General features: G+C 41.5%; 1 protein-coding gene across 4 annotated transcripts in view; it reads left to right on the top strand.

The window, feature by feature from the left end:
- Positions 1-16,116, top strand: part of MDN1 (midasin AAA ATPase 1) — a 164,194-nt gene that overhangs the window by 47,506 nt on the left and 100,572 nt on the right. For all 4 annotated transcript variants that reach the window (XM_075126578.1, XM_075126580.1, XM_075126579.1 and 1 more), the window contains exons 19-29: positions 102-198; positions 2,542-2,655; positions 4,487-4,634; positions 4,814-4,924; positions 5,979-6,130; positions 7,205-7,383; positions 7,770-7,978; positions 9,630-9,776; positions 10,347-10,488; positions 14,880-15,014; positions 15,092-15,230. In XM_075126578.1, coding sequence (XP_074982679.1) covers positions 102-198; positions 2,542-2,655; positions 4,487-4,634; positions 4,814-4,924; positions 5,979-6,130; positions 7,205-7,383; positions 7,770-7,978; positions 9,630-9,776; positions 10,347-10,488; positions 14,880-15,014; positions 15,092-15,230 — 1,573 coding nt within the window. The remainder of the gene's footprint in view (positions 1-101; positions 199-2,541; positions 2,656-4,486; positions 4,635-4,813; positions 4,925-5,978; positions 6,131-7,204; positions 7,384-7,769; positions 7,979-9,629; positions 9,777-10,346; positions 10,489-14,879; positions 15,015-15,091; positions 15,231-16,116) is intronic.

Raw genomic sequence — 16,116 nt, 5'->3', positions numbered from 1 at the left:
TTTGGATTAACCAAGAAATGTCTTTGATTTACATTATAGAGTTTTGGTTTGCATTTTTGTGTTTGTGAATAGAAGGGAAACATCTTTATTTTTCTTTTTAGAACCTCTGGTGCGTCACCCTGGTTTTCGTTTGTTTGCCTGTATGAATCCAGCTACGGATGTTGGAAAGAGAAATCTACCCCCAGGAATAAGAAACAGGTTAAAAAAAATGAATGGATTGTAAAATAGTTAAAGTTGCTGTCTGTTTTGGAATTTGACTAGTTTCATGAGTCAACATGAATGGTACAACACCTGTGTTTGAAGCCCCAGGAGACAGACATTCTGAGAGATGCCTTAGAGAGTAACAAAAATAAAGTAAGAAGAATATATATCATAGCACATAAAATAATATATATTCTTCTTACTGTATTTTTCACTCCGTGCATCTGCTGAAGTGGGTTTTACCCCACGAAAGCTTATGCCCAAATAAATTTGTTAGTCTCTAAGGTGCCACAAGGACTCCTCGTTATTTTTGCTGATACAGACTAACATGGTGCGAGGCAGTAGGGTGGGGGGGAGTGTTGACTTGAGAATGTGGCTGGGGAGTTTCATTGGGGATGGGATACCTGAGAGCCTGTAACCTGAGCTAGGAGGGGGCAGGGGAAGGTAACACCTCTGCCCGGGAAACTGGACAAAGGCTGGAGGAGAGAGCCTGCTGGAGGGGTTTTAGTTTCAGTTTTGTGCTGGGTGGTGGAACTCAGGGAACCCCCAAGGCTGGGGTCTAAGCTCCCTGCCCCCCAGAGGGACTTGACTGAGGGGTCCTGGTTGTACCCACAAGCTCTGTTTTAGACTCTGTTCCTATTGTCCAATAAACCTTCTGTTTTACTGGCTGGCTGAGAGTCATGGTGAACCCAGGAAGAGGGGGTGCAAGGCCTGGACTCCCCCACACTCCGTGACACACGGCTACCATTCTGAAACCTGTCATTCTGAGAGGTGTTTGTTATCAGACAGTTGAGGAATGTTGATTGAATAGCAGGAGGAAACTACTGTTCTGCTGATGCAGAACCTAAAGAGCAGGTCTCGAAATAGTATAGAATGTTACTCTTTAGGAGTCCTTCCTTAAATGTAAGTTGTCAAGAGGCTGTAGCAGCATGCTCTGTGCCTCTTGGGAATAATAAAGGCAAGTGCTTCACAGTCCTCTAGTAATCATTCTTGTTAACTTAGCAGTGTTGATGGGCTGTACAAAGAGCTATATATTTAGTCTTCAAAAGTTGGAGGAAGGTTAGTTGGACATGGGAGTGGATGTGTGATACCTGGAATATTTGGGACTCAAAGGACCACTGGGGCTGGGGAAAAGTGGGTCTGAGAGAATTTCTTTCTCTAGTGTAACACACCTGACATCACCTGGTGAGTGCTAAGTTCTGGACCTGCTGTGTCTTTCTCATGCAATTTCCCTGCTGATTGTCAGGAAACTTATACAAAATTTATACCACTCTGAAAAGTGACCACGTGAAAATCTTCACTGCTTACTCAGGAGATCTGTTCACTGTGTGTAGTTAATCATCTGCTGTCACTAGTGACAAAAATAAGGTTTTGTTGCTATTAGCTTTGCAGAGCTAATAGCAATAAGAGAGAGAGAGAGAGCTGGAGTAAATTTCACCTTTTGCATTATAGTCAGAATTACTTATTTTAAGTTCCAGTAAATTACATTTTTCCCAAATCACTAAAGGCAATGGAATTTTACAAATGTAGCAGGCCTACTTTGGCCTGCAGAACCATTGTTAGCAGTGATGTATGAGATGCAAAGAACCCAACTTGATTCTCAGATCCCAGGATGAGTTTCCAGGACTAAACAATCAGAAATGCTATTTTTATACTTGGTAAGCACAATTAATGCACAGTCAGTGAGACAATGAACATGAAATCCCATTACTGCCATTTTTGGAGTGGCTTAGAACTCCACTTCAGTAGCTAAATTTAAAGTAGATACTTTGCTGCTGATGCAGCTGCTTTGTTTCCTTTTTATCTTGATGAGTTGTTTTTCTCTATTTAAATGGTTGCTCCATTATGAAAAGAGGGAATATGCGAGGTAAGCTTGACAGCACAAAAATTGGATGTGTGGTATATTTCACAGCAGTTGAGTGATTAATATAGAGAATCAGTTTTCAAAAGCCCTCTTGCTGTGCCAATACTTTAATATTCAGTAACTGCTGTCTGGAGCTCTGTACCACAAACTCCTTTTAAAAGCATGTTTCTCGTATTGTGAGTTGAACTTGGTAGACTGTATAAAACAATACAGATATTGATACTTTGTCCTTAAGCAATGTAGTACTTAGCCTGTAGTTACATATTATTCTCTGCTTCAGTTCAGTTGGTATTTGTATATCAAGTCAATAAATCTTTATGTTGACAAACAAATCAATATTTGATTTGCTGCTTATGCTATATTTTGAGCATTATATGTTCTGTGAGAGATTAACTGGGCCATAATGAAATTTCAGAGTGTCTGTTTTATCATCAGCAGGCAGATGTCTAAGTGTTATAGCTTAATTTTTCTCGTAGGTTTACTGAACTTTATGTAGAAGAACTGCAGAATGAAGGAGACTTGCTAATTCTTATCATGGACTATCTGAAAGGCTTGAATGTGAGCAAAAACACAGTACAAGGAATCATGAAGTAGGTTTTATTTACATTTTTATGAAGCCTCAGTGGAATAAGCTGCAAATGAAAATACATAATTACAGCCTACAATTTTTTATATTAGTCTCTCCCACCCTAGGTTTTTGAAGAATGACACCCAACCTCCTTATTCTAGGACTACTTGTATGTTACCTTTTATTGCTGTTTGTCTTCCTTTCTTCCATCCTCATTCCAAAAAGTAGTTTATTGACATTACCAGTTAGAGAGAATTATTGCTTTAATCCTTTCCTCCATCTGAGAGGTTAGAAGGGGCGGCTACTTCAGAATATCATTATGTGTCAGTTGTGGGGATGGTTTGCTTGCCTGCCACAGAACCTCTTTCCTTTAGAGCAGGCATGTTGCCTCCAACGTGCTAAATTTCTGCAGTTCAGTTTTTTGGGGCAATCTAAAGTATCTGTTCAAAGGACTTTGTGAATACCTAGTGATACATGGCAAACCAGGTTATCTCCCTGAAACACAAAATATTGTCATTTAAAACATTAATAGTTCTTTCTTGACTTTTTGGGCTTCATTGCCTGCCAGAGTAGGCCCTATTGCAACACTGCGTGCTGACTTCAATTTAGACCTTCCAAGGAAAGTGGTGAATGAAGAGGCTATTTTGAATATTCCTATACAGGGATTAAATCCCTTAGAGAGATGTTTTGATGCTAGAGATTATCAACTCTTCAGTAACGATGAAATACAAACTGGCCTGCCAACGGGGGCCGGGGTCAGGGCAAGGAAAGGGATCGCCAGGGGTCTGGTGATTTAAAAGGGCCCAGGCGGATGGGATAGATACGTACTTTTTAATAAAAATTAAGATAGAAATCCTGCTGTGCTATACAGAGCGCCATCCCTCGTTGTGACAGTAACAGTTTGCCAGAGCACTGCCGCACCCAGCTAGTCTGGCAGAGCCTCAGCAACAGCAGCCTGGGAACTGGGGAGCTTGCTGCCTCCTCTGGCTGCTGTGCCTGCCATGCTGTCTCTACAGCTGCGGGTCTGAGGACAGGGATACTTTAAAGAGGAACAAGCTCCTTCTGTGCTACCAGATTTCCTCCCCCGGGGCTGCAGCTCCTCACCAGACACAAGCCAGCAAGTTCAGCCACCCAATGGAGCCTCTCTGTTTGCCGAGAGGCAGCTGGGATTAGCGCCCACCCTCCCCCTTCTGCTGCTGCTAGCACTGGCTGACGAGCTAGCCGCTGTCTCGAGCACAGGATGAGGGGCCACCTCCACCGCTCAGCCAGGGAACGAGGTGCAGGTTTTCCCTCTCCTTGGAGATCTCCTGGTTGATGTGGCGCACAATGTCTGCTGTCTCCTCATTGCTCTGGGTGTTGATGTCCCACAGCATCAGCAGCACAAGTATTGAATTGTATATTTTAACTTTGTTAGTCATATTCAGTTTCAGTTTCTTTCCTGGTCTTTAGATTGCACATGAATCACGATTAGGTGTTTAATTAGCCTACTTGATACTTCAGGTGTTTTCTTACTTTGTGCTTCTTTAAATGTTTTATATATTAATTAATTTCATAATGTATTTATTTAATTTAACTGTATCATTCAAAATAACAAATTCTATAGCTTATATTTAGGCTCACAATTTGTTTAATACTGGTGCTGTAACTGGGGAAAAAAAAGTTAACTAGATCAAGCAATGCCACAATTTATGCATATTGAGTCCTAATGTGTTATCAATAGGATAAAAAGTAGTGTCGTAAACCTCAGCCATCACTTTCTCGGCAGGCCATTGACTGTTCTGCCCTGGGGCCCGGAATTGTTGTCCGCTGGCCTGAATACAAATAAGTAACTGGTTTAACTCTTTATTTTGCAGCTTCTATTTATCTGTGAGAAAAGAGACAGAAGCAAAATTGGTGGATGGGACTGGCCATAGACCTCACTACAGCCTTCGAACACTTTGCAGGGCTTTGAGATTTGCAGCATCTAATCCATGTAAAAACATACAGCGCTCACTGTATGAGGTAATGATCTTTCTGTGTGATTTTGTTCCTAAGTGTGTGTTCAATACACAATCTACTTGGGTAAAGGAATACAAGGAAAATCATATTTTCTAAGGGCATCAGATATCAAACAAATGCCTTAAAAAATAAAGCTTAAAGAAATTTTCACTTCACAATAGAAAATAACTTTATTTTTGTAGGGCTTTTGCTTGGGCTTCCTGACACAGCTTGACAGAGTTTCTCACCCGATAGTTCAGAAGCTAATTTGCCAGCATATTGTCTCTGGCAACATCAAAAGCCTCCTTAAGCAGGTAGGAACTTCTGAATATTTTGGGATGTTTAATGTTATCAGGAAGATTGTTTTTAAATACATTTTCCCTTGTTGATCATGCTTTAGTAATTTTAAAAGTTCTCAAACATTTAAACTTTATCCTATTGGTCGTTTCTGATAGAATGTTATTTCATTTAACTTGAACTATATGGTTTAAGCATGGTATTTTCTTAGCTGACTTATTCTTTCGTCTGAAAACATTGAAAGGATGTGGAGAACTTGCATATGACTGAATCTTGCCAAATTTCAGAGAATGACCAGACCAACTTTAATAGTGATGACTCTAATTCTGAAGTAGAGGTTGGGGAGGAACTTGCTGGGTTTTTTTTGTTTTCTTTTGTTTTAACATAAGGGGTAATACACATTGGTCTGGAAAAGGCTTGTGCTCTAATGAAGCAAAAATCTGAGCTTCATCTTGAAGAGGGAGAATCCAGGTTGATTCTTGGAGCACAGAGTGAACTTGCAGGGCTGAAATACAAAATATTGTCATTTAAAACATTAATAGTTCTTTCTTGACTTTGTGGGCTTCATTGCTTGCCAGAGTAGGCCCTATTGCAACACTACATAGTGACTTCAATTTAGACTTTCTGAAGAAAGTGGTGAATGAAGAGCTATTTTGAATGTTCGTATACAGGGATTAAATTCCTTAGAGAGATGTTTTGATGCTAGAAATTAACAACTCTCCAGTAACGATGAAATAAAAATAAGTAACCCCCTCAGTTCAAGAAATTCCTACAAGTCACTTTTCAGAATAGCATGTCACATTAAAGTCCAGAACTGGGAGTCAGAGGACCTGGGGTTCTGTTCACAGCTCTGCACAGATTCTTGACTTTAGACGAGTCACCTTCTCTTCCTTGGATTCAACATCTGTAAAATGGGGATAATACATACCCCACAGGAGTGCTGAGGATTAAGCTAATGTCTGTAAATTGCTTTTTATGGATGATGCTATGGTAGTGCAAAAATAGCTGCTGCTGTTAGAAAACAATATGAAACACATTTGTATAATCTGTTATTTCTATCCTGTTTTTCAGCCACTACCAGAGCCCCAAGGAGGGAGAGCTGTACAAATAGAAGGTTACTGGATTTCAGTGGGGGATAAGGAACCTGTGATAGATGAGACTTATGTACTAACTTCTTCTGTTAAACTTAATCTGAAAGACATTGTCAGAGTTGTGTCTGCAGGGTATGTTTGTTTAAATTTTTGTGTCAGAATACAAAATTAAAAAGATAATATACAATTCTGTAATTGAGGTTACCTACCTCTATTATAGTTCTACCTCTATTATATTTCTATACTTAATGTTGCCCCTTAAATCTTAATAGATTAAAATATGCGTTAACATTAAAAAATGATGAGACGCTTCTTCTGAGAGGAATAATTCTCCTTCATGACTGACCTGCAGAAAGCCTACTGTAGGAATTGCATGCCGAGCTACAAGAATGACCTTTGACCAGTAGCTAGCAGTTGTGGGGGGCGTGTGCACGTCACTTGTTCTTAGTATTCTAAGACAAGAGCATAAGTACAGTAGAACCTCAAAGTTACAAACACCAGAGTTACGAACTGACCGGTTAACTACACACCTCATTTGGAACCAGAAGTACGCAATCAGGCAGCAGCAGAGACCAAAAAAAGCAAATACAGTACAGTACTGTGTTAAATGTAAACTACTAAAAAGTAGAGGGAAAGCGGCATTTTTCTTCTGCATAGTAAAGTTTCAAATCTGTATTAAGTCAATGTTCAGTTGTAAACTTTTGAAATAACCCCCATAACGTTTTGTTCAGTTTTACAAACGGTGTTCGTAACTCTGAGGTTCTACTGTAGTCCAGTTATCTGCATGCTTGAGAGGATATGAAACCAGCTTTTCTTTCGTTGTCCTTAAACAGCCTAAATTTTGTCATGTACAGTCCCACCTAAGCCCTATAAAGCTTGGTATAAAAATAGTTTCAGTGCTGATATCGACCAGCCTCTGATTTCACAAGTGATGACGGAGGCAGCATGGTATAGTAGTTAGCATATGGGAATAAAGGTATTTGAGATTATGTCCTGGCTTTGACACTGACTGGCTCTGTGACTTGGGTGAGGAACATAAATGAGACCTTGAGAGGCTAAATTGTAGTCTCTTGATAATCTGTTACACAAGGCTCTGAAAATTTCAAACAGTACAGATGCATTACTTCCTTTTCATATACACCCAGGATATTTTACTGTCAACCTAAAATACTGCTTCTAAAATATTGTCTTTGCTAATCCCTGAAGGACTCATCCAGTGCTGATTCAAGGAGAGACATCAGTTGGTAAAACTAGTTTAATTCGCTGGTTGGCTGCAGCTAGTGGGAACCGCTGTGTGCGGATTAACAATCACGAACATACTGACATCCAGGAGTATATTGGCTGTTATGCGTCAGACGCTTCTGGGAAGCTGATGTTTAAGGAAGGTAAGGTTATCGCTTATCACATTTACCTCTAATTCCCTTCCATTTTACATATTACGCAGAGATGAAAAAAGCTCTGGTCACGGTTGTGTCAATGCAAATATGAGCTTTCATGCAGTTAGTTCAGTTGTGCAGGTCTCTGGTTATTGTGTTAAAGGGGTTCCTTTAGGTGTTCTTCCATCTCTTGTTCTTTGGTCCATTGCACTGACAGAGGGGAGAGCTAAAGGGTTTAACAGCTTCAGTGCTGTTGCACATCTTGCTGTGGGTTAACTTATTTTATTCTGAAGTAAAACTGGCTGCAAGGATTATTTGTGTTTGCTGGGTTTTTTGTATATTTTCATGCAGATTACCTTAAAGTTTTAACCAGAACCTTTTGTATTCCAACACAGGTGTCCTTATTGATGCTATGAGAAAGGGCTACTGGATTATCCTCGATGAACTGAATTTGGCTCCTACAGATGTTCTGGAGGCACTCAACAGACTGCTGGATGATAACAGAGAGCTGTTCATAACAGAGACACAAGAAGTTGTCAGGGCACACCCTCGATTTATGCTGTTTGCTACACAGAATCCACCAGGACTGTATGGGGGCAGGAAGGTTTGTCGATCTCTCCTCTTGCTTTCGGTTATTCTTACATTAGGAAGAAAGCTTCACCATATTATTCTTTCAGGGGTGCAGAGACCTGTGGCACAGAAACTTTCTCACACATATCAGATAACAATATGAAAGTGTAAAGGAGTAGCGGAAGGGAAGATGGTCTTCTAGCCAAGGCACTGGACTGCCTGCCTATGTGAGCTTGGGCAAGTCACACTGCAACTTGGGAGGTGATTCCCGGGACCCATAGACAGATGCGCACTAGCTCAGCTTGAACTAGTGTGCTAAAAATCATAGTGTGGACAATTGCAGCATGGGCAGTGGGTTGAGGTAGCCACCAGAATCCAAGCCCTCCTGACCCCCTGGGTCCAAGCTGGGGCAGCTAGCTCAAGTTGAGCTGGTATGAGTCTGTCTGTCTACCTGCACTGGGAATCTCACTTTCCAGCTGCAGTGTAGACATACCCTTAGTCTCTCAGTGCCTAAATTGCCATCTGTAAAATGTTGTGAAGATACATTAATGTTTATAAGGTGCTCAAATGCTAGGGCTGTGAATGCCATAGAAAAGCCCGTGTGTAAATAAAACAGATATGTATTCTAGAGCAGTGGTTCTCCAACTTATTTTATCGCGGGCCCCCTTCTTTGTGTCTGTAATAGTAAGCTCCCCACCTCCCCTGGGTGCACAGCCAGCAGCCACATCTCTCCGGCCACCCAGCTCTGAAAGTGCGCAGAAAGTATTTTTTTTCCCTAACATTTCTCACGCACTCCCGCCCAAATATATTCTGCACCCCCCAGGTGAATGCTCTCCCACCCAGTTGGAGAACCCCTGTTCAAGAAAGAGATCTAGGTTGCCAGCCTAGGTAGAAGGAACCTTTCTGAGTTTTGAAGTTTCCTCAACAAGAATATATAGTAGTTCCAATAGTTTCAAAATTAATCTAGCATGTCTGTTGCAGTGACCAAATGCTGATACGATCTACACTTAAAAATTCTGTGTGTCTTGACTGACTAGCACATCACACTTGTGGATGAATATGAGAAAACTGGCTTCCTTTCTCTTCCTTGTAAATGAAGCTTAAGAACTACTGCATTTCATGAACAGCACACACATGCACTTTTTTTGAAGTTCAGTATTGGATGCAACTGGCTGTGAGGTGCCAGAGAAGAATTTGGCAAAGAAGCAGAGTGGGTAGGCAAATAATCTAATTCTTCTGCTATTTGGTGGCCTTTACAAGAGAAGTGAAGTTGGAGAGCAGTGTTCAGTTTAAGCCTTTATTCAGACTTGCCAGTCAGAGAACACACCAAGAATTTTTAAGGGCAGGTCAGTAGCTTCTCTGGTGGACGCTAAAGCTCCAGTTCAGCAGAGATGTTAAGCACACTTTTAAGCACTTTGCTGAATCAGAGCCTAAGTAATTAAATGTAATTTGCCCTGACTGATTATTTGGTTGTCTCAGACTGCTGGAGAATAGACCTTTTGCATCTTTAATGTCCATTTTGTAAGTTTAAGCACGATCCTATCTATTCCTTGTCCCATTGGATTTTAATCACTAAACCTTCAGGGTAGCTCAGCTTCCTTTGGCTGTATGTGCAGGATGTAGTTTACAAGGATTAAAGGGAAAAAGCAAAGTTCAGAAGTACCATTCCCAAACGTACATTTTAGGTGTTGTCCAGAGCCTTCAGGAATCGTTTTGTGGAGCTGCATTTTGATGAGCTGCCAAGTGCTGAGCTAGAAACAATCCTTCACAAGCGATGCAGTCTGCCACCTTCTTACTGCAGTAAACTCGTCAAAATCATGCTGAATCTGCAGGTATTGGTATCTTTTTTTTTTTTCTTCCCCCTTTTAATATAGAAGTAAAACTAAGGCCTTTAAAAAAATATTGTATGACTAAACAACGGAGAAATCTCTAATTTAAAATAACCAAGTTTGCTGGCTTAAGTGAACCCTTTCAGTTTGAGTTTTTGTTTAAAAGCAAAAACAAGTCCAGTAGCTACCAGTGCCTCATTTTTGGATTTTTGTTTAAATACTTTAAAAAATATTGTGCTCCCACATTTTTCTAGATCCTAGGTGCTGAAATAGATTGTTGTGAACAACCACTTAGCTCTGGCTACTTACCAAAATATGTGTTTTCTTTAAAAACAAATGCAATAATAAAACTGGAGGTACCTCTTTCTTCCTTCTGTCCTTTCTTCCTTCTAGAATTGAATGTGCTTAGACCTTTTTACTGTATTGCAAGAAAGTGAAAACTATATTCCAGTTATTAAATGAGAGGAAGTCTTAGGCTGGGATTACGAATTTATTACGCTTTCATTTCACTGACGTTTGTTTGAATGAGGAATACATATTAAATTTTAACCGTCCTCTTTGCTCACTTGGTAGTCTTATCGCAGAGGTTCAACAGTGTTTGCTGGGAAGCATGGTTTCATTACTCTTCGAGATCTGTTTCGTTGGGCTGAAAGATACAGATTGGCAGAACAGACAGAGAAGGATTATGACTGGCTTCAGCATTTAGCAAACGATGGTGGGTCTTTGCTCCTGTTCTTCATGATACTTCATTTTTTTAAAGAATTAATGTAAACATTTTTAACCCCACTTTTCAAATACAAACCTTTGTCCCTTGTTACTGAGCAGTAATAATCTCTGATGGAATACACTCCTGTATTCACACCCTGCACACTATTGTAATAATCTCTGTACAAAGTATGCCTTGTAAGATGTCATTTGAAAACTCAGAATTTTCTGGTCAGTATTGTCCTGGCAAAATATGTGTGGAAACATTGTATGTGTCATTATAAGATTCTACTTTTTGATGTTATGAACACATATTCCAAACCCCACAGCCCTGCCCAGGCAGAAATCAGGTCTGTCCTTAACAAAGGAAGGAGTGTGCACCTGACTTAATTTGCATTTAAGCAGTAAACAGAATCCTCACGTAGGCAGACAAAACAAAGGAAGTTCAAACAGGTGGAAAAAAACCCAGCAGGGAATAGCCTTCTACATAGATTCTTTGTCCCCTGGGTCTCAGCTGCAAATGTTTTTCAAGAGGGGGACCGATAATATAAAAAGGAGGGACAAACACCCCCCTCTCTCTCTCCCTGTCTATTGCATCCACTGCACCTGAAGAGACAAAGGAAGTAGCCATTGGACTTTGGGGGAAGGGTCTGGACTGACTGAGTTTGGGTCAGTAACACTGCTGAAAGCATGTGGTGAGAAAACTGCTTTGAATCTAATGTAGTTTGTTAAATTAGGTACCGGTAAGTGTTTTATCTTTATTTTTCTTGTAACCATTTCTGACTTTTATGCCCCATTACTTGTACTCACTTAAATTCTCTCTCTTTGTAGTTAATAAACTCATTTTATTGTTTTATCTAATCCAGTGTGTTCAAGTTTAAGTGCCTGGATAACTGTTTGGGGTAACAAGTTGTGACCATATTATTACCTTAAAGGAATAATGGACTCAGTATATTGGTACTGTCCATGAGAAGGCATACATGCAGTATGTAGAGGACATACATTTCTGGGTAGAAATCTGGGAGTGTGTTGGGGTCACCCTGTAGCATAACCCAGGCTGGTAAGAGCCAGGGTGCTGCTGGCTGGCTGGCTGCAGCACATACACAGACATAGTTGGGAGTGATTTATATGCTGGAGGCTGTGAGCAGTCCAGGCTGGAGACTACAGCAGCCAGGCATTGTAAAGGTCACCCCAGGTTACTGGGCAGGGGTGACACAGCTGCTCATTAGTCTGGATTGTATCCTGACATGTCACAGTGGTGCAGCAAACTAGGGTTTATGCACAGCTTTTTTAGTTTAAATGAGGCTTACACTTTAAGCACCGGTCTAGCAATTTTAAGGGAGTCTCAAGTATGGTGGCTGGAAACAATCAAAGAGAGGTTACAGTTTGTTGTTTTCTGTTTGCTTATTTCCGGTAAGGGAAATATAAACAGTAAAGCATAAGTATGAACACCAGCGAAACAACTGAAAAGCTAGAACTGGCCAGGTTGGAGAAAGAAGAAAGAGATAAAGAATGTGAGCACCAAAGGTGGCAAGGAGAGTGAAGAGCCAAAGACAGGCAAGCGGAAGAGCAGCAGCACGAAGCTGCCCACTGGTGAGCCATGGAGCTGAAGGAAAAAGAAACAGCTGCCCTCCAACAAGCCCTGGAAGCTCAGAAGGAAAACGAAGAGAGAGAAAAGCTACCCATAAATGACCCAGGGAGCTGAAAGAGAAAAAGGCCCTAGAGAAGGAGAGGAAATATAATCTTGGCATGATGGCAAAACATGGACAGATCCCAGAGTCACCAATCTTTTGCTCCCTTCAAGGAGCCCTCAGCTGTAACAAATTGTGTCCTGCATAAGAACGTAAGAGCAGCCATACTAGGTCAGACCAAAGGTCCATCTAGCCCAGTATCCTGTCTTCCAACAGTGTCCAATGCCAGGTGCCGCAGAGGGAATTAATAGAACAGGCAATCATCAAGTGATCCATCCCCTGTCGCTCATTCCAACTTTGGGCAAACAGAGGCTAGGCCATTGATGGACCTATCCTCCATGCATACAAGGCAACAGACTTCACTGAAGAATATCTACCACTTTTGAAAGGCTATCTGAGGTTCATAATATTCCTGAGGACAAAAAAGTACCCACACTGATTGCAAAGCTTTGAATGTATTTAATGAAATGCTTATTGAGGTAGCCTTGAGATAGTCTGAATTTTGAAACATTTGAAAAGCTGCTTTTTAAATTATTCCTGGAGTGAATAGGTTGAAATTTAGAAATTTCAAGAAAAGTGATGGTACAAGTCATAGCGAATATGCCTATAAGATGTGTGACCTAATAAGAAAATGGGGAAAGGGAAGGGGGGCGGGGCATAAGGATTTTAGCCAATTGCTTGATCTCTTTGCTCAAGAACATTTCCTCAGTATATGCACTGATGAGATTTGGAATAGTTTATGGGATAAATCTTTAAAATTTGCAAGAAGTGGCCACCGTGGCTCATTCCTTTGTGCAAACCCAGATGTCCAATGAGAGCAGTCCAGAGAAGGAGGGATGCAAAGCCAGTGTAAAGCGTGATCCTGTTTTACGCCTCAGAAAAAAGGAGAGTATTTGGGAGCCCAGGCAGTCTGCCCCCTGCCCCCAAATTGTTCCCCTCCTGGAAATTTGCATCACAAACCTCCTGAGAAGGAGGAGAGTCCAAGAAGATGTTTCTAGTGTAATTCTACTGAGCACCTGAGAAATCAATGTCCCAGCTAAAAGAAACTAAGCCCCATCCAATCTATTTTAAACTCACCTGATGAGTTTTGTGAGAACTGACCTTGAGGGGGTCGATGTGGAAGTTGTTAAGGTTGCCAGAGTAAATAGCAAGGAGTACCCGGGGTGGGAAGGGGGGGAGACACTGGAGCCCAGATCTCTCTGGTCAAGGGACGCAAGGTCCAAAAGACTGAAATGTTACCTGATGAGAAAGTGGAGCTTCTAGTAGTGCGAGGACATATAATTCCTGTGCTTTTAGCCAAGGTGCATGGGCTAGGTGGAATGGGAAGGTTTAGAAAGTGTCTTTGCAATAGTTGTGCTGGGTAGTATCCCCATTGAAATACTTGTTGGGAATGCTATTTTGCATATGATTAAGGCTATTAATTTGGTAACAGAAAGATGTCAAAGGGAATATTGTGTTGGATCCTAGAGGGGAGTGGTAACGTCCCAGAAACTGCTGGGGGGGAGGTCTCTCTAACTCAGTGGTTTTCAAAATTTCTGTATTAGTGACCCCTTTCACTCAGCAAGCCTCTGAGTGTGACCCTCCTTATGAATTAAAAACTGGGGGAGGGATTTTACAGCTTCTGACCCCCCCGTAACCACCATGAGATCCCCGAGGGGTCATGACCTCCAGATTGAGAATTCCTGCTCTAACTCTTCTGCAGCAGAAGGAAACTGTTTCCAGGTGTGAGAGGGGCTGAGGCTGGCGCCTGCATGGCAGAGAAAAACAGCATGCCGTCAGGGCCAGCTGGGGCGGAGATAACCCCTGTGACTGAAGGAGTGGTCCCAGATATCAGCTGCTAGCATTTTGCAGTTGAATAAGGGATAGATCCCACTCTAGAGAGCGTCAGAGGGTGCCCCAGGAAAGAAAAATGGGGAGAGGTTTTTTGAAGAAGATGGGAGATTGTATAGGGAGGCTCCTATGGGTAAAAACCAAAGCCCTGGGCAACCCTGTAAGCAGTTGGTTGTGCCCACATAGCACCATGCTATGTGCTAGCACATGATTGTCCTTTTGCTGGTCACTTGGGGGCACAGAGAACCGATGACAGGTTAAAGAAAAAATAATACAGGCCAGGAATACAGAGTGATGTGAGGAATTATTGCAGGTTTTGTGAATTAAGTCAAAAGTACCCGAGAAAGTTCCTCTATGCCCCTTGCTTGTAATATAAGAGGCATTTTTGAGGGTAACAATGGACATCGTGGGCCCTACCCAAAGGGGAAAGAACTGTATCTTGGTGGTAGTGGATTAGCTCTGACTAAGACTGAGGCAGAATCTGTGGCAAGAGCCATTTTCACTATCTTTAGCAGAGTGCATTTCCCTAAAGAGATTTTTATCTGACCTTGGGTCAAATTTTATGTCTCAGCTATTCAGTGAGCTATGGAAGTTGTGGAGTGACACAACTAAAAGCTACCTCATATCACCCAGAAACAAATGGTTTGGTGGAAAGATTCAGTGGGACCCTAAAATCTTTGTTGGGAGTGACTTATATGCTGGAGGCTGTCTGTGAGCCGTCCAGGCTGGAGGCAACAGCGGCAAGGCATTATAAAGGGCATCCCAGGTTACAGGGCAGGGGTCACAGCTATTCATTGGTCTGGATTGTACTGCTCATATGTCACACATTCCACTTTAAGAATCAAAGAAAACACTCTGATTTCTCTTGCCTTATTTACAGGTTTCATGCTTCTGGCAGGCAGAGTCAGGAAGCAGGAGGAGGTTGATGTTATTCAAAGTGTCCTTGAAAAGCATTTTAAGAAGAAATTGTATCCTCACTCTCTCTTCTCAGAGGAAAGTGTTAGAAAGTTATTGGGTGAGTTTGCAAAAAGGACTAAATCAAAAACCTGATGCGTGTGATTAAAGCTAATCAACTTGTTCTTTGTTGGGCAGTTAAATCATCTACGCAGATGTCGGTGATGGACAGCGAGTTTAGTCATGTTGTCTGGACTCAAGGGATGAGGAGGCTTGCAGTTCTGGTAGGACGAGCCCTGGAGTTTGGCGAACCAGTACTGCTGGTGGGAGACACTGGGTAACTTGTTTTTCTATTACAGTAATGAATTGTTCTGTTTAGCCCTGTTCAGCAAGGTCCTTAACTGCATACCAACATTTAAACATGAGTGACCTCACTGAAGTTGGGAAAACTACTTATCCTTAAAGAGGAGCCTTGCTTAAATGCCTTGCTGTTTCACAGCCTTTGTGAATCTAAAACTGTCTCAAATGTCAAGTCAGGTTTGTAGCTGCTGTAATACAGAGTTAACTTTTTAGAGTGCTGTGTGGGAGTGCACCTGTTTTAGCAAACTACATTAAAAGTATCTCTTGTGGTTTTGCTTTATCTAATTTGTACAACAGTGTTATATAAACCTGTTAGGGATGTATTGAAACTGAACTGGAGAGGAGGGGGGTTGAGTGTCGTTCATGAACTGTCTGTTAGAATCTCAGTATAAGAATTACATACCTTTCTCTTGAAACCTGGAAAAGTTAGTAATAAATCTGGTGGATAGTGGTGAATACATTTACATATGTTCCAGGATCTGACTGCATAAGGCCCAGCCCATCCTTTTTATTTTTTTCCTGCCTGCAAAAAAGAGGTCATGGAAGCAGATCTCTCATGCTGGTTATAAATTTAGTATTAAGTAATTCTGTTAGTCTTTGTCTACACTGACACGTCGTCGACCAATCTTTTGTCGTTCAGGGGCGTTAAAAAAACACCCCCCTGAACGACAAAGGTTTTACCGATGAAAAGCGCCGGTGTGAACAGTGCTTTGTCAGCAGGAGTGCTCTCTTTCCGACAAAGCTGCTGCTGCTCATGGGGTGTGGAAGTTTTTTGTCCCTAAAAGCCTCGTAGTGTAGTCATAGCCTTAGAGAGTAAGAAGAGGCTGAAGTTGGGAAAGAAGAGACACAAGTAATTAGATGCT

The sequence above is a fragment of the Caretta caretta genome, chromosome 3 (genome assembly GCF_965140235.1).
Source record: "Caretta caretta isolate rCarCar2 chromosome 3, rCarCar1.hap1, whole genome shotgun sequence".
NCBI lineage: Eukaryota > Metazoa > Chordata > Testudines > Cheloniidae > Caretta > Caretta caretta.
The sequence above is the reverse complement of the archived record's forward strand: the minus strand, read 5'-3'. Positions and strand labels throughout refer to the sequence as shown.